This window comes from Triturus cristatus, chromosome 4_1, assembly GCF_964204655.1.
Source record: "Triturus cristatus chromosome 4_1, aTriCri1.1, whole genome shotgun sequence".
NCBI classification, from domain to species: domain Eukaryota; kingdom Metazoa; phylum Chordata; class Amphibia; order Caudata; family Salamandridae; genus Triturus; species Triturus cristatus.
The window spans coordinates 405,223,399-405,242,427 of NC_140585.1; the positions used below are offsets into that span (position 1 = coordinate 405,223,399).

Below are 19,029 nucleotides of genomic sequence, written 5' to 3' on the forward strand. Positions count from 1 at the left end.
CGGAGGCAGCTTGCACCACTCATTGCCCCTACCAGCACTGCCAATGACTGTACCAACACAACTTCTAACCAGCACACTACTAAAAGTGTGACAATTCAGATTATTCCAGACCCTCAAACTATAAGGATGGCTTGGATGGAAGGTAATGGTCATTATTATTGTATGCGAATTAATAAACAGTGGATGTTGTGCTCACCTCTAAATTAAACAGACAGTTCTATAATGTGGTACACTGTCACAAGTGCCGGTGCAGACAATTAATCGCCTGTGCCAAGCACTAGAAATCACTGCCTCAAATTAGGGTCACACTTGGGCTCAGAGGAGGTAACATTCAATCTATCTTGAACGTTCCAGAGTGTAAGTGGATGCATTTGTTGGAAACAATCCAGAATGGTCTGAATGAATTAGATGCAAGCAGTGTGCAGTGATCTTGCCTAACCTCAGAATAACCACGTTTCCCAGTGTTGAACATTCACACCCCCCCATTGTGCATTTTGACCCTACATTTTTCTCCCTTTCCAAAGGAGTTTTATCGTGTACTTGGATCTGTGTCGGTGTCAGACACAGTTTGATGTATTTTGTTCGATACACATGTATTCTGCACATACCAATGTATCATATGACTAGGCACAGAGTGCAAGGCTGTTATCCATTTTCAAATGACCTTTTTTTATGTACTTATGATTTATACCATCAGCAGACACTGTGTGACGTTTTATATCATATCCATGTATTGTGTGACCATGAATAGAGCGCGAGATGGGTATCCATTTATTTAGTGGGTTTCTGATATCCTATGAACCATATACTGCAGTTAATATTTATTAAGTGCAAATGTTTATGCATATGTTGCCTGTATTACAGTATATTCCCATTCAATTGTGACACATGAAGGGTTACTATTAGCAATCCATACTGTTCTGCACACGTGACGATATCGCTTTAAAATTGTAAATATTATTTTTCTCGTGGCAATAATAATGGAACCATGTAGGCTAATAAGTATTTTTATTTGGCACGTAAGAATCAGTGCCGTCTCCTCGCACAATGACGAATTCGTCAACTTAAAAATCTAAATGCTTTCCCCTTCCGAATCATCATCACTTTTGAGTAGTCTTTCCTCCACGTTGCATAGCTTCGTCATCACTGTGGCATCTATCCGGCAGCATCGAGCGTCTGCCATGGCACAGACTGTGCGTGTGAGTCATGATGACTAAGGGGCAGATTTACAAGAAAGTGACGCATCTGTACAGATGCGTCACTTTCCCTGCGCCACCCTTAGAAACCCTTGCGCCACCATAGATGCGACGTATTTACAATATGGCGCACTATGGCGCAAGGATTGACAGATGCGTCAGAAATTCTGATGCATCTGTTGGCGGAAAAGTCATGCATTTGCTGGAGTCGTGTCGCAAGCACGATGCAACTCCAGCAATGCATGTTGAGGCCTATTCCCACTACACTGCGTCACTACTTACGCCTGCTTGAAGCAGGCGTAAGGTTTTGACGCAGTGGAGTCCTAAAAGTGGCGCAGTGAAATCTACAAGAGTCACTTTTACGAGGCCTTTCTGCATGGGAATGCCCACCCTGCATACATTATACCTGACGCAGGTATAATGTGACGCAGGGCTTTACAATGTGACGCATCTCCGTAGATGCATCACGTTGTAAATAGGCTGCATTGTTTGCGCCGCTGTTGCGTCAAAAAAGTGACGCAACTGCAGCGCAAAGGTCACGCAAGGGGCTTGTAAATCTGCCCCTAAGTATTTAAGGCATCTCCCTTTCAGTGCTCTGCATACGATGCAGTGAACGGATGCACTTCACTTTGAGGTATTTGTGACCTTATTTTACCCGCTTTTACTTTAGAATGAGGGAAACTTTGGACATAGGGGCAATCAATGTTTGTCCATCTGTTTGTTTAGGAGCTTGATTCTTTGGAGGCCTTTTGGGATTTTACTACCACGTGACGATGTCCACTCCATTTCACGAGGTAACGAGTCAAACTTTAACAATTACGCTCTTTTAACAGTTTCCATTCTCATACTGGGTTTAAGAGTGGTGGTATATACTCTCGGACGGCGGGGAGGAACCTAACGGGACCCACTAAGATTGCAGTACGTGTGTGGAAGGATGCCAATGTGGCTGTGGGATGGAATGATCGCCTGACACGAGCGACCCCCTTGTCCGCATCGGACAGATTGGGATGCCTCTGGACAACAAAAGGTTTTGAGAACTGGGATACGATTGGCATTAGCAGAGTGGGTGATCTCTGGGTGAAAGGTGCGGTCAAATCCTTCGCGGTGCTTCAGAGTGAGTATGAGTTGAGTGAGAGGGAGTTCTTCAGATATGCACAGGTTCGCCACGCTTTGCTGTCGGTCTTGGTGGCCGGTACCACAGTCCCTGCATCTTCACCACTCGAGGACCGTATACTTGATGGTCATCTGCCCGATAGTACGATTTCCTTGATCTATAAGAAATTAATCAACAATCGGGCGGACCTCCTTGTGCGTCTTAGGAAGGCCTGGACCGGAGACGGGTTGGAGTTGGATGACGAAGACTGGCAGTCCGCACTGTCCTCCCCGAAAGAAGTCGCCATTCCTGCCCGTCTCCGTCTCGTCCAGCTCAAAATTCTTCACCGTGTTTATGTGACGGGTCCTCGTTTGGTTGTGATGGGTTTTTCTTTGGACGGGTTGTGTAAGCGCAGCTGTGGAATGAGCGCCACCTTCCTTCATATCCTTTGGGAGTGCCGCGAGATTGCGGCGTATTGGCACCGTGTGCATGCTGTAATGGAGTGTGTCACTGGGGTCGCTCTGTTGCCTGAGGCTCGTCGATGTTTGTTGAATTTATGGGAGCCGAATGACTACAACGTCGCCCAGGCCCGGTGGGCGGCGCTTGGGAACATGATTGCAAAGAGGGATATTGCACAGCTTTGGGGTTCCCGACGGCCTCCCACCGTGTCAGTGTGAAAGGAGAATATGGACTGGTGCATGTTTAGAGAGAAGATGGTGTACCTGGTTCGGGGCAAGCCTGGGGCGTGGGGTAGAATTTGGGGTCAGTGGAACACCTACCGAGGTAATATCTGTACGCCCCCTTTTGTAGATACCCCGGACATTTCTCTGTCCCCCTGATCCTGAGGTTCCTGGAATACTGTACCCTTTTGGCTGATTGTTCTGACTTCCCCGCTGCCTCCCCCACCCGTGGTCATCTCTATTGTCCTCCTGATTCTCTGCCTGGTGTGGTGGGATCCCCCCATCGGCGCTCGACACCGTCTAGACTGTTTCTCGCCTTGAGTTTTGTTTTATTGTTTCTTTGTTTGTTCTTTTCTTTTCAAAATTTAAAATATTGATATCCTGCCTAGCTTCTGAGTTGCCGAGAATATCTCCTGTAACCCTGCTGAGCCTCTGGGGATCAGTCGCTGCTTCGTGACGTCACGCAATTGGCATGCATATACTAGCGGCCGGCCCTGGTGGTTGTAGGCTCATATTTGTAATGACACTATTTTGCACAATAAAGTTAAAAAAAAAAAAAAAAAAAAGAGTGGTGGTATATCTTTGGTCCCCTGTTTGTTTATTACTCTTCACAGTAATTCGGATCCCTAGGATTTATCTTGGCCCTTGTGTTTGAAAGGAACGTAATTGAAATTGAAATTAATCCTATAAGAAGTAAGTCCGTAACAACTGTGCGATTTGCTTTGTATACACCAATATAACTCAGTATTATTTATTTTTATTTTTTAAACTGATGGCGCTCAACCCTCTTTTTAGGTCTCGCCTGAGCCAGCGCATGCGCTGCACTGGCGAGACATTTAGTAACTGACTTCTGTAAGTGCTACCCACAGACTTTTGGCGGCCACCAGCTTGCTGTTACGTGCACAAGCGCGTGCGACGAGCAAAACTGCCATTTGCCACTCGCCAGCCTGCTTCCACTTTTGCCATTGTGTGCGCGCGCGCCATAATTTTTTTGGGGCGCGTGCGCACGCACACAACTCCTGGGCTTGTTTTCTAAAGGTGATCTGCACTGCCGGGAAGGGGCTCCAGACGTGCAGTGCGGTTATGCTGCTGCACGCGCTCTTCTCCAGGAAGTCATGGTGCCCCAGTTGTCAGTTGAAGACGTGGCGGAGACGCGCTTTGATCACCCTACAGAAAGTGAGCGGCTTTCTTTTTTTTAGAGCGAGTGAAGCAACTTGTGTGTAGCAGAATCAGTTTATTCCGGTCATAGTCACTGTTGTGCTGCTGTTGTAATGGAGGACGCTTGTAAGTGGGTGAGCCCCTGTGGTTGATGGGTATCTGTGGTTGCTGCTGCTCGTCCGTGCGACTGTTGCTGCTTCTTTCTGGCTCGCTCCCTCTAACGCTCGGCTCTGCAGTCGGACGTTCAGCCGCCCTCTCTTTTTGCTTCCCCGTCTTTGTCTCTGTTCCTCCCACTCTAGGTTCTCGCTCTTCCCTTCTCTCTCTCCCTCTCTTACTTCCTCTCTCTCCTTCGGTGTCAGGGCCCTGCTTTCTGTTTCTACTTTCCCAGCCTGCCTCTTATCACCCGTCCAGATTCGCTCTGAGTGCCGAGGTATAAACTGGCTTCAGACTCCCTTGCTGCTGCATAAATGGCGACTGAAAATTCATCTAAGCCTTGAAATGCCACCTACTGAAAGTTTCTGGAATAATTTTCCTTTCTGAAAGACTGGGAATTTTGGATTATCGGAGCAGACAGACGTAATTGCTTCATGCAAAAGACAGCTCTCTCTGCATTATTTTATTCTGAAAGCCTTATCATATCGTCCACTCAGGGATGGCGTGTTTTTGTCAATACAGCTTTAACAATTCACTGAAATATGCGAGGCGGTGGGGTAATGGGCTCATCTTTTGACCTTAAAAGGGTCATTCCATGTTAACTATGTCCACAACCCAATTACCACATCACTGGATCTCCTCTACGTTCCCCTCTGTCCTATTTCTGTACAGCATAGCAACACCTGCTCCGAAGTTTATCATTCACAGCATTCACAGTGTGTCCATTGGCATCGGACATTTCTATTCTCTTGGCCCTTGATACCAAACCACGCTTGTAAATCCTGCCCAAGAAACAAAAAACCTAAATTTCATTACTCCAACTGAATATCGTTCGCAACATGCAACATCACCACACCTACACACAGACTGCCAGATCTCTGGCCCTGTTTAAATAAATTGTGAAATTGCGTCCTTTGCCCAAGAGAAGGCACTTACCGAACCAGGGGCCTGCACACTTACTCTTTGTTTAAGGGGAATTGCTACCATATATAAATGACGACAGATCGTAATGTGAAATCTATATCTGTTTCTCTAGTGTGGTTATTTTTACTCTAGTTAAACCTAACTATTAGTGCCTGCATGTGCACTTAGGTCAAATATATTCAAATTGCAAAGACAGTACTTCTTGTGCGTATAGAAATTATTCCTTTTCACAGTCTGGAGTCTAAAACATTCCAGACCTTAATGATCTCAAAAGAGCCACTGTCCCCTCTGCCACTCATTCATGTCCTCTTCCTTACTGTTTTCAAATGTCCAGATGATAATTAAAACTATTACTTACGGGAAACTTCATTATTTTCCCTGTCAAGCATGCCATGTGGCTGTCCCGTCCATCACAGGCCTGTACTATAAAAACAAGCATTGGCATAGCCAATAAGTCTCACCTTTGGGGCCTTATAAGTGCTTAACCATGCAACAGTTAATGTTGTTGCACCAAGGATATTGTGCTGCATAACTAAATACTTATAAGGTCCCAAAAGCGAGACCTATTGGCTATGCCAATGCTTGTTTAGGTTGCCATCCGTTCGTTCTCTGAACTAGGAGCCCACGGGCCCACTATTATCATTTCGACCACCCAGCCATTGGTGGTTCACGGTAATCTAGTTTTCCCTTTTTATACCTAGTGCGTGCATTATAAAATATAATAAATTCTAAGTAATTTCCTTTGTTAAATTCTCAGGTGCCCCTTTACAATCTGAGGAAGACCCCCTTGTAAGGTTCAAGGTCACTTACATGTGGCTGGGGTCGAAACGTCGACATTTTCTATGTCAGTGTGGTCAACAGTGCTTTTTCACTATGCCTATTTAGCAACATAATGGCTGATAGTTTGTATATAATTGTCATGTTGGACAAACTTTTTCTTTGTAAATAATATTGTTGATGCATATATTGTCACTCCCTCTCTTCTCCCATTTAACCCTCACTTTACACGCAAGTCTTCCCTTTCTCCCCTCTACACATTCGGGGAACTATTGTGTACATATGTCCCAGATGTTTGCTGGATTTGAACATTCTGATTGATGTTCAATATGAATAAACAATATTGAGCAGAAGTTCAAAGTATAAGTAACTGAATTGATGCTGTTGCATAAATATTTGTGTTGTTTAAAATTGTCCCACTGGACCGTCTATCTTCTGTACTGTCAAATAAAGCACGGTCAGGCAGCCAACACCACACTGCTCACTTCCTCCAGCCATGCATAGCTTGGGGTTGGACATAGTGCCTCCTTTCACCCCCGGACCACAGGCAGTCAACCACTCACAGTCAAGGGCAACCCAAGGCAACGTGCCCGGCTTAGGGTTGGCTGCAGGGCCTGGCCTGAGGCCAAGCCCTTTGGCCATCCCATCATGGGAAACCAAATTCACGATGCACAAGGCCTTCAGCCATGCCCCCGTGTGGGGTGGGTGCAGGGCCTGTTACAAATCCCTTGCATGTGTGACCATGTGCGGTTGGCCACAGGCCAGGCACTGTGATCAACACCCGCTGGTGCCTAACCACGCCGTTGTGCACAAGTCATGAGCAGTAGAGGGTTGGGAGCAGGGCCTGGCGCCCAACCTCCTGCAGGCACGCATGGCTGAACATAAAGAGTGACAGTTTCAGTAAGGCAGAGCTACTGACTTTGTCAAAGGGTCAGAACCACAATAAATATAAAGTAAGCCTATTGGTTTTATGAAGGGGTCAGAATATCAACATATATAAAGAAAATGTGTTGTGTTTGTCAGAAAAGCCAAAGAAAAGAAGTACCTGCCAGGATAATTCAAAAAGGCCCTATAGAGGGTCCAAAGGTTAGTAACCACAAACCATAGGCAAACCAGGACACAATTCAACTAGACTGAAGTGTCATTGAATCACACAAGTTTATTAATTTTTCAGTGTGATCAACATCATAACATAAGAATAATAAGAAAACATTTCAAGATTCACGTAAATGTAATGGCCCAGTCCCACACATCTCATTCACAAACCACAATCATACTAACACACATTCCACAATAGCATCATCTTATTAGCAACAGCACATAGATTCGGTTCACAGAAATAAAAATACATAGAAATCATAGAATTGCCATCAGATGGTTGGATAACAATTTGGCAGTTCACATTCACAGAGTATGGGTAGTGAAGTTTCAGCAACCCAATGGTCTAAAAAACGACAAACGCGCCTACTGGGCATCTGGTACCATTTTCTTACTTTTTCTTTCCTTCATTTTCCTGGTGACCTATGTCGCTTTGACGAGTTTTTTGGTTTTTAGCTTTATGCACCCTCTGCTCTATATCCCTAGCACTTGGAGAATACCCTTAATGTTTTCTTCCTTTTACATCAATAATCTTTCCCCTTTTCTATTTTGTTTTTGCGCTCTATTCCAATTTTTTATTGTTATATTCTTCTTTTAATTTAATACCACTATCTTGGCAAACCTCAAGTGACAATTCTCTATATATATTTTAAAAAAAATATATATATATATATATATATATATATACATATATATAGCCCCCCAAAAATTATTATAATCTAGAAAGTTGTCAACCTTTCTTGAGAACTGTTTTGTTGTTCTGATTTCAATTTGTTTTGCATTCTGAATGAGTATATACTTCTTTTTTTGATTATAGGTGTGTCTGTCCCACACGACTTGTCTACCCTCGCCCTGATGAAGGTGTAGCCCCGGCTGCGGCCTGACACCGAAACGCGCGTTGGCGTTTTTTAGACCATTGGGTTGCTGAAACTTCACTACCCATACTCTGTGAATGTGAACTGCCAAATTGTTATCCAACCATCTGATGGCAATTCTATGATTTCTATGTATTTTTATTTCTGTGAACCAAATCTATGTGTTGTTGCTAATAAGATGATGCTATTGTGGAATGTGTGTTAGTATGATTGTGGTTTGTGAATGAGATGTGTGGGACTGGGCCATTACATTTACATGAACCTTGAAATGTTTTCTTATTATTCTTATGTTATGATGTTGATCACACTGAAAAATTAATAAACTTGTGTGATTCAATGACACTTCAGTCTAGTTGAATTGTGTCCTGGTTTGCCTATGGTTTGTGATTACTAACCTTTGGACCCTCTATAGGGCCTTTTTGAATTATCCTGGCAGGTACTTCTTTTCTTTGGTTTTCCTTATTTTCCCTGCTTTACCTGCCATTACCATATCTCAGGGGTCCCCCTTCTTAGTGGGTGTTTGTCAGAAAAGGCCAAAAAATTATAATGAGATGCATATTTCATTAATTCAGACAGATAAATGCTTAATAAAAGTAATTGTCATTATTAAATGTAATAAAACTTAATTTTTAAAAAATCAAATCATTTTTCAGTCTTTTTTTTAATATTTTCAAGCTACAAAAGTGCAGCCACAGAACCGACCACAAGGGGGCTCTGCACTCAAGATGAAGAGCACAGAGGGGCAGTCAGTGGTGCTTAAAAGAAATATGGTAAGCTCTCCTAGGGGCATGAATTTAATGACCATGGAGACTTACTGTTTTTTTAAGTTGCTGGGGGCTGCTGCACTCCCTGCAGCCCCACCCCCAGCATTAATAAAATGCTTGGTGGTGCCCCAGCTTATTCTAAGGCCACCACCAGGCTGAAAAAATATGTACAAAAAGCATTCGCAGGCCATTAAAATATGTTCAAAAAGCATTTGCAGGGCATTATGGGGTGCTCTTTGCAAGGAACAGTAAATAATAAATGCTTTGAGAGGTTCAATTCGTAGGCTTCCGTAGTGATTCAGTGTGAGGGTCTCCAGAAGTCAAAAGGTTAAAAACTGCTCTCCTATTGGTTAGCCTTATCCTTGACCAAACTGCCTGATTACAACACATACAAACCATAGCAGCTAGAATGGTATTAAAAGAAGGAAGGTTTGACAAATCATGCCAGGGATAATTTTTTGATATTGACTACCTATCTCCCTATGTCTATTCAAATATCCAGATGGATGGCACCAGTAGACCTCCAAAACAAAATACCAACACATGTTCCAATTTGTAATCTCAAAGGAGGCAATCCTGGCATCAAACAAAGCTTAGATCGAAGGAAGACATGCAGTACTAGAACCCAGGATCCTGAATTCCTTGCCCTCAAAATTCAAAGAAAATCTAACACTGATGGGTTTCTGTAAATCAACAGTTTTCTTCAAACCTGAACTTTTCACCAGAGAAAATGATTCTGTTTGCATACTACAGGAGAACTGGTTTGAGTATAGTTGCATATCTAGTTTGTATGTTAGATTGATATTTAATCAGTTCTGATGCCTAGAGATAATTACATTTGTAATGTGCTTCTTACAAATATTATAAATAAAATTAAAAGAAACAAATTAACAAATGGAGCAATATTTGACATGAAATTCAGAAATACATAGCTCTTTACAGCCAACTGAGTAATCTGACAAAATTAAAAAGTACCTGCTTCTACAACATGGTCGAAGGTTGGAAATCTTTTGTACACAGCCGTGCTGACGGAGCGGAATATCAACACTGATGTCAGGTTCACGTAACGCATCAGTGTCCTCCTGAGTAGGCGTCCGTACTCATCCCTGCCATGAACATTGCTGGAAATCAGGAACATCAACCTGTCCGGCCATGGAAGGTTCACAAACTGATTCCACCACCGGTTCACGACCAGCGTCACGTAGAAGCCTGCAGGATAATCAGTAAGAAGAATGAAGCTTCCACGGACCTCAATGTATCTATGGACAGAAAGTTAAAGGTCCGAAATCAATACTTGTACGTGCAAGCATTGCGGCTACATAAAAGCACTGGAGGGAAATGCGTCAAGTTTGGTTTCACATCATTAGTTGGTTACCCGGTAAAGTCCCCATCATGAGTGGTCTGGTAATATTGGATGGTAATACCGTCCCCGGTATTACGATTGAGCAAGATTCTACCACACCTTTACAGAATCAGCAGGAGTTTGGCAGCTGGAATGGGGAATACATTCGAAAAGTCAGCCATGCAGAGAATACAAAGGACTTCTTTGAATCGGGCCCCCTGTGCTCTAGTCTAAACTGTTTTGCTTTGCTTTTTATTTTTACTGTTTTCGCTGCTGCAATGTACCTTTTTTAGGTCTCGCCTATGCAGCGCGCATTCACTGCATAGGAAAAGACCTTTAGCAATCGCTTCAGCTTTGCTGCCAAAAATGTACACGCATTGCATTGCTTTGAATGCAATGCATGCACGTCTGGCGATTCCCTTGCGTGAGCGAGCTTTCAAAGCATGTGTTAATTACAAACATATGGTTCCTGCTCGCTCCTGCAAGGGAAACAGGCGCAGGCCCCCTCCTCTCTCCCCTCCCCCTGCTGCCTCCTCCTTTCCTCATCTTTTTTTCCCCCTTCAGCGAGAGGCGCGCGCTTGTTTTCAAACTAAGCACCGATATTGAATGGTCTTGGGGTTTTATTGGGCACGATTGAAAGAATTTACACATTTTGTAAATAGAATAACCTGCAAGTGAGACTAACTCGGGCAAACGTCTTTATGAATTAGGTCCATTGGGTTTAAAGTAACTGCACACAGTGTATACAGTGTATGCATACGTTGGCCTGTGGTGCTGGGAGTGCTTGTTTTTTCCTGCGGCGCGCGCGGATTGACGTCTTGATTTGTGTAGCACTGACTGGATTGAGGCTGCTGACGCAGATCAAACCGGTTGGGGTTCTGCCTGAAAAGTGTGTCAGCTGGTGCAAAAAGTATCTGTAATATAATACATGTAATAGATGCTTGCTGTTAAAAATAGCATAAGGAATCTGGCCACGCCTTTGGGACTTGTTTATGCCATTTATCAGTCACCCAGTGATGAACTGGTGATATGTGGGTTGTTTGAAACACTCTAGAAACACTAGTTCTGTGTTTGCATAGAGGCTTCACTCTTTTATTCCGTGCTGTGAGACAGGAGGCTCAGGGATGCTTTTTATCCTCCGCTCCTAGGCCCTCTTTTACCACATTGAGTCCTATTCTTCCTTCGTTCGCTCATTTCTCTTTTCCATGGGAAAGGGCAGTGGAAGGGTTAAGGATTTCTTGACTGAGTTTCTTGCTCACAAATACTCGAGCTGTCTGGCCATCGAACCGCGGGAGTAGCTCCAAGCGTATTTGAATGGCTTACTTACCTAGTCCATCGAACTAATTCCACCTTACAACCTTTTGCTTGAAAAAATTTTAACTACTTTATTGAGTCGTTTCATTACAATGTAGCAAAGCTCACTAAATAATCTGTACACAGTCACAACAAGAAAATGAGATGGCACAACTGTAAACAGTATGGCATGTACGATGTTCATGTGCACTGTGTGTGGAGTATGATATCGTTAACTTATGTAGGAAACCTTATCACTATAATAGAACATTTTGTTACGTCTGGGGCAATCCAGGCAGCTGCATCAGGGCTTTGGTCAACCCTCACATGTGACATGAAACGAGCCGCCGCCCGCTCAAACCTAATAAGAGTGTTGCGGATCTTCGCTGTCAGCTTTTCACGGTGAACATAATTATTGCTCAGTTTTGCACCATCACAGACTCCGAGGTAGAATGTGACTTGTAGAACTGATCAAGAGAGAGCCTCAAGGACAAAGGCATATGTGGGATCCGTTTTCACATGGTTGTTGCAAGGGGATAGTGACATTCCTCTGCTGGGTGACCTAGTAATAGAACTAAAGGGCAAGGGACATACCTGTTAAATCTTGATGGTGGCCAGTGTCATATTCCACTCCGTTTGGATATGGTAGCAATGCCTCCACATCTTTATGTATCATGGCACACAAGTCTTCACATCTCCGCAGCACTGCTTAGAAGTGCCAGACATTGCACTCAGTTTGTCAGGAGCGAAATACACTAACCAGGGAACAAGGAAACCTTACTCACATGGAGCCTGGGTGATAATTTATGAAAGGAAACAATGGCTCACGTGGGTTGATAATCAATAATATGATTTACATCAAAAATCACAATAGACGAAGGGGTTAAACGTGACGTCAGAAAGAAAAGTTAGCCTCACACATCGGACATTAGGTAGAAAAACATTTTTATGCATTTACAATGAAGGAGCACATTAAAAATGCAAAAACAATCTCATAATACACAATCAAAACAAATAACAATCTTAATAGCACAGACAAAAAACAGTCTTAATACACAATTATAAAGAGTGTCCCAATGAAACCAGTGAATGAACCAAAACAAGGAATAATATCAGAAAATACAACATACAACGGTTTCAATCTGTTATTACAAAGGCGATCAAAAGAAAAGATGAAATAATAAATAACACTTGATCATTTTAAGTGTCAGAATTTTTTTTTTGATTCGCCTGTCTCGTCAACGGCGTTTCGACCCTGTCTGAAATAAAGGGTCTCTTCAGGACAATCTAATGTGGGAACACCTAGAAGTTAAATAAAAATACTGTCAGAATAAAGTGCTCTATGTTATTGCAAAAAGGTATTAGAGCAGTGATGTTTAGACTATCTACCTGATCGGCAAGCGTTTCGAGTAATATGAATATGTGGTGTCACCGTGCTCAATGTGAAAAAAAATAACTCACGAGGTGCCCAGGCTGGGTGCTGTAGACATAAAGACATTGTTAATACTGGACATAGAGTGTAAGAGTACACAATATTACCCGTGTGTACCTTTGTGACTTACCCCTATGAGGGACGACTCAACTGGAAGCCGATATTCAATAATTTTAGTCTAGTTCTTGTAAACAGACTCGGCGTAATGATCAATTTGTTTGCGGGACAAAAACGAAGCCTCACGATACGGACTGCATGGTAGCTGTCATTTAATTTTGTGGGTTTCAATACGCTGTTTCAAAATTAAAAGAAAAAAGGCAAAGGTCTCAAAAAATAATTTCCATCTAAAAACATATATTGGGAGTATTAGAAAACCACCCTTAGCTATCTCTGACTATTGTAAGTGTATAAATTCACCGTGTTATGCTTCAGCAGGGGAACGATCTCCAATCTGCATGGTACAATCACAGCGATTGGTGGGGAATGAACTATATTTAAAGATGATTGGATGTAAGGCAGCCAATGGGAATGCCGCATATACGTTAGCGACATGAGATAGAGCTTGGCGGGTCAGTAAGCAGCTGGAGTGAGCGCGCACGATTGAATTCGAACTTTATCAATACACTTCAACCAATGGTACAAAATCTTTTTAGCCTGGTCTACGGGGACAGACAAAAAAATAGTAAGAATAAAAATAAAAAGAAGAAAGAACCCACACTCAAATATAGAAAAAACAGAGCAAGAATGTGCGCTACAGACAAAATATGAAAGTGGTCAACAATTGCATTTTAAACAAGGAAATCCTTGTCAATAATGTTAAATTCGTGAAGAATAAACACAAATATAATATATATTCTGTACAAGATCTAATAGTACATCAATAACATTCTACACAGAATGATTCCTGTCATTGCCTGCAAATACCAGGATCTTTTTGATACAACCTGTAGCAAAACATCAACTGTTGTCTGTGTAATAGACCATTGTATATTCTACATGATTACATATTAATCTAAGTACAGCCGATCTATCATTAGCTCTTTCCGGACATTATATCAGTTCAACACAGCAAAAAACGTATTATTTACAATCCTGATTCATATGTATGTGCATTCTTCCATTTACAGCCAAAATGCTTGTTCCATTGTTTCTTTGCCCAATATTAATGGCCATATAGCAAATCATGTGCTAATGCCGAAAGCTATATGATCAGCTGCAAAAGCCTAGAACAAAAAAACGAGGAAAACGTAAAGTTAAAGTTGTAATAAAACCTCGCCATTCTTCAGCCGAATTTAATCCTTGTCTGATAGAATTAGTCCGTTCTATCCAGCGACATTCCAGTCTTTGAAGTGTCTGTGATATATCACCGCCTCTGCTTGAGGCTACCACTTTATCTATCACTTGCCAGCGGATGTCACTTGCTGTGTGGCCTTTCTCTATAAAGTGATTGACTAGCGGTGCATTAAGGACCGAATTCCTGATCCTGCTTCGATGCTGTCCTACCCGCGCTTTCACAGTCTGTTGTGTTTGGCCAATGTAGGGTAGTCCACATAGACAAAATATACAATAAACTACATTCTTTGTATTACAGTTTGAAAAAAAATTTAATTGCTGTTCTACTTTGCCGTGTTCAGATTTTTTTGTATTGACCGTGAATTCGCAAGCCACACAGTTGCCGCATTTAAAATGCCCATTCAAGTCGGGTAAACCCCAGACTGATTCCAATGACCTCGTCATTTGTACTGGATTTTCCACTGATGATCTTACTAGATGATCCTTAATGTTCTTGCCCCTTTTAAAGGCAAACATAGGGACATCCAATTCAGAGTCAATACTTTTGATAATATGCCAGTTTTTTGTGATTAGCTTGCGAATTGCATTAGTGTGTATACCAAATGTAGTGACACAAATAAGCTTGTTCACTGAGGATTTGGCTTTTGGGGTAAGTAATGTTTCTCTTGGACAAAACCAAGCTCTTTTCAAAGAATTCTTTACCAACTTCTTTGGGTACCCCCTCAATAGCAATTTTTCTCTCAGAATATTTGCCTCTCTCATGTAATCTTCTTTTTTAGTACAATTTCGACGTAGTCGCAAGAATTGCCCATGGGGTAGGCCATCTCTTAATGCATGTGAGTGGTGACTATTGTAAGCAAGTAACGTTCTGTGGATTTTCTGTGTAATGCAGTGTACAGTTTTCCACCTTCATGTAATATGTTCAAATCTAAAAAGACAATACTGGATTCATGTATGGTGGATGTGAACTTCAAATGTGTTTGAACAGTGTTTAAATATAAAACAAAATTGTTGAACTCAGGAATAGTATCAGACCAAATCAGAAAAATATCGTCTATATACCTTTTCCAACTGGTGATCTTGGAATGGTATATATTGGTATCATTGAGGACAAATTTATGTTCGAGGTGGTCCATAAAAATATTCGCCAAATTTGGAGCAAAAATTGCCCCCATACTGGTACCGGAGCACTGTCTGTAGTATTCACCGTCTGACACAAAGTAGTTGTGTGTTAATGCAATCCTTAGAAGTGTAATGATGAAAGAAGTGGGGACCTGATTGGGTTTGGGTCTTGTCTCTAATAGGTCCTGGATTACTTGTATACACTCTTGTTGGGGTATATTAGTGTATAGCGAGGTGATATCTAAAGTCGCTAGCTTATTTACTGTGACATCATATGGTTTATCCTCCAAGAGATTGATCATATGCATAGAATCTCTAACATAAGTTTCTTGTAGAGGGACATAGTCTTTGATAAAGAAGTCTATATACTGACCGATGGGCTCAAGAATTGAACCACATCCTGACAATATAGGACGGCCCGGAGGACTTAAAAGTGACAATTTAATTGTACTGAAACCTGCGGATAAAGGGGGTGGGATTGTTGTTCAGAACAGAGTAGACTACGACATTGAAATTAAGAAACAAATAAGTGAAAAAAAACATTACAAGAAATTGGTGAACAATCCACTATTTGGAATCAAAGAGGAGATACTGAGGGTAACAAGAGAGGGCCTAGAAGAAGGCTTCCTAAGCAAAAAACACAGCAAGTGACATCCGCTGGCAAGTGATAGATAAAATGGTAGCCTCAAGCAGAGGCGGTGATATATCACAGACACTTCAAAGACTGGAATGTCGCTGGATAGAACGGACTAATTCTATCAGACAAGGATTAAATTTGGCTGAAGAATGGCAAGGTTTTATTACAACTTTAACTTAACGTTTTCCTCGTTTTTTTGTTCTAGGCTTTTGCAGCAGATCATATAGCTTTCGGCATTAGCACATGATTTGAGTGTGGGTTCTTTCTTCTTTTTATTTTTATTCTTACTATTTTTTTGTCTGTCCCCGTAGACCAGGCTAAAAAGATTTTGTACCATTGGTTGAAGTGTATTGATAAAGTTCGAATTCAATCGTGCGCGCTCACTCCAGCTGCTTACTGACCCGCCAAGCTCTATCTCATGTCGCTAACGTATATGCGGCATTCCCATTGGCTGCCTTACATCCAATCATCTTTAAATATAGTTCATTCCCCACCAATCGCTGTGATTGTACCATGCAGATTGGAGATTGTTCCCCTGCTGAAGCGTAACGCGGTGAATTTATACACTTACAATAGTCAGAGATAGGTAAGGGCGGTTTTCTAATACTCCCAATATATGTTTTTAGATGGAAATTATTTTTTGAGACCTTTGCCTTTTTTCTTTTAATTTTGAAACAGCTTATTGAAACCCACGAAATTAAATGACAGCTACCATGCAGTCCGTATCGTGAGGCTTCGTTTTTGTCCCGCAAACGAATTGATCATTACGCCGAGTCTGTTTACAAGAACTAGACTAAAATTATTGAATATCGGCTTCCAGTTGAGTCGTCCCTCATAGGGGTAAGTCACAAAGGTACACACGGGTAATATTGTGTACTCTTACACTCTATGTCCAGTATTAACAATGTCTTTATGTCTACAGCACCCAGCCTGGGCGCCTCGTGAGTTATTTTTTTTCACATTGAGCACGGTGACACCACATATTCATATTACTCGAAACGCTTGCCGATCAGGTAGATAGTCTAAACATCACTGCTCTAATACCTTTTTGCAATAACATAGAGCACTTTATTCTGACAGTATTTTTATTTAACTTCTAGGTGTTCCCACATTAGATTGTCCTGAAGAGACCCTTTATTTCAGACAGGGTCGAAACGCCGTTGACGAGACAGGCGAATCAAAAAAAAAATTCTGACACTTAAAATGATCAAGTGTTATTTATTATTTCATCTTTTCTTTTGATCGCCTTTGTAATGACAGATTGAAACCGTTGTATGTTGTATTTTTTGATATTTTTCCTTGTTTTGGTTCATTCACTGGTTTCATTGGGACACTCTTTATAATTGTGTATTAAGACTGTTTTTTGTCTGTGCTATTAAGATTGTTATTTGTTTTGATTGTGTATTATGAGATTGTTTTTGCATTTTTAATGTGCTCCTTCATTGTAAATGCATAAAAATGTTTTTCTACCTAATGTCCGATGTGTGAGGCTAACTTGTCTTTCTGACATCACGTTTAACCCCTTCGTCTATTGTGATTTTTGATGTAAATCATATTATTGATTATCAACCCACGAGGAGCGAAATACAAGCAGAATAGAATCTTCTGTGAACTCTGAGCTGGAAGCATATCAGAGCTTTGGCAGCTCTCCTCCATGTGATTGACCATGCTTCATCCTTTTCGACTTTGCCCAGTTCTGTCTCCCACTAGTCATGTATTTGTAGTTATTGTCTATGTTCGAGTGCCATAAGGACGTATACTGACTAGATATGCCTTTTGCATACTACTGTTGTGTTTAAAGCGATTCTGTCGGAGTTTTGTCTCTACCACCCCCTACCCTGCACTTCTCTGTCCCAGCCAAGACAAGGAGTTGTATAGTCACGAGGTGATGAGTACTTAACTTTTTCCACTTTTGAATTCCCCTGACACAGATAGGTCTCCCATTCCAAATGGACGGATACTTCTTCAGGACTGGAACGCATGGCCTGTCATCATGGGTAACAAGCATTGCCATAGCCAATAGGTCTCTCCTTTGGGACCTTATAAGTCTTTAGCCATGCAACAGTTAATGTTGTTGCAGTAAGGATATTGTGCTGCATAACTAAATACTTATAAGGTCCCAAAGGCGAGACCTATTGGCTATGCCAATGCTTGTTTCTTCTGTTTTTGTGTATAGGGAGGGGGCACTTCTAAACTGCACAGATGTGAGTGCATGTTGTTCCAGAGGCAGAGACGACGTCAGGTAAAACGATGAAAATTTACTTTAAAATGATATGAAGGGCACATTCCCCATTCAGTGAAGTACATTGATAGAGCGCCATGCGATTCTGAGATTTGTAGGGGTGCATCATATTCACCGTTAGTCGTCACCCGCATATAATCAATGTATGTTCAGAAGCGCCATAGAAATGTATTTGCTATAATCATTTAACATAGAAGTGTTAGACGGGTAATAACGTTTTGAGAAGTTTAACGTGGCAAGTTATCGTGAATGTATTTAGCATAATGTAGATGATTCATTTTCACAAATGAATGTAATGGATTAAATGTGTGCCACGTTAGAATTAAAAAGTAGGTTGCTTATTTACAAGATGATCATGTTGAATTAATGCTTAGAATGTGATTTCGTAGTGTGTTTAAATTTGCAAGGCCTAACTGCATATGTAGAAGAGAAGGCCTGTTCATTTCTTATTTTAGCTATATTTTATAGGCCGACAGGGATTTCTTGGTTAAGGCTTGAGTTGCAGTGAAATGTAAAACTTCAAGATGCGAAAAGCTTTCTTTTCGTTCCCATGTTTCTGTTGCAGGTGCAAGGACATTTAGCTCGTTAGTGAGAATAAGTCTTTGTTTTAGGAGTTGAGATACGGTGAGAAGTCCACAGGGGAGTGCATTGGAATGTGCAACTGTAACTCTTAGTATGGAAGGTACCTGGGACCCAAGGTCAAGCTAACGTACGATGGAAGATGAACAGCTCTGGATGGAAATTTACTGGAGGAAGACCTGGCTGAAGAGGTGTGCCGAAGGGCGTGTTCTACGATTGTGGTTTTTTTTATTAGGGACAGTCTCCCGTGGGTTGAGGAGATGAGGTTTAGGCGGGAAGCTAGAAGGAGCATCATAGATCGAGCTCTCACTAAGTGAAGGCTTGTTAGGAAGTTTCACTCCTGACACCTTTTTCATGATTCTCTTGCTTGG

General features: G+C 41.8%; 1 protein-coding gene across 4 annotated transcripts in view; it reads right to left on the bottom strand.

Moving 5' to 3' along the window:
- Positions 1-19,029, bottom strand: part of BEST3 (bestrophin 3) — a 217,816-nt gene that overhangs the window by 108,565 nt on the left and 90,222 nt on the right. For 2 of the 4 annotated variants that reach the window (XM_085652504.1, XM_085652501.1), the window contains one exon: positions 9,694-9,927. The exons of 1 other annotated variant lie outside the window; for it this stretch is intronic. In XM_085652504.1, the coding sequence (XP_085508630.1) occupies positions 9,694-9,856 (163 nt within the window). In that variant the 5' untranslated portion in view covers positions 9,857-9,927. Of the gene's footprint in view, positions 1-9,693; positions 9,978-19,029 lie in introns of all 4 variants that reach the window. One more of the 4 variants, XM_085652502.1, reaches the window with a different exon arrangement.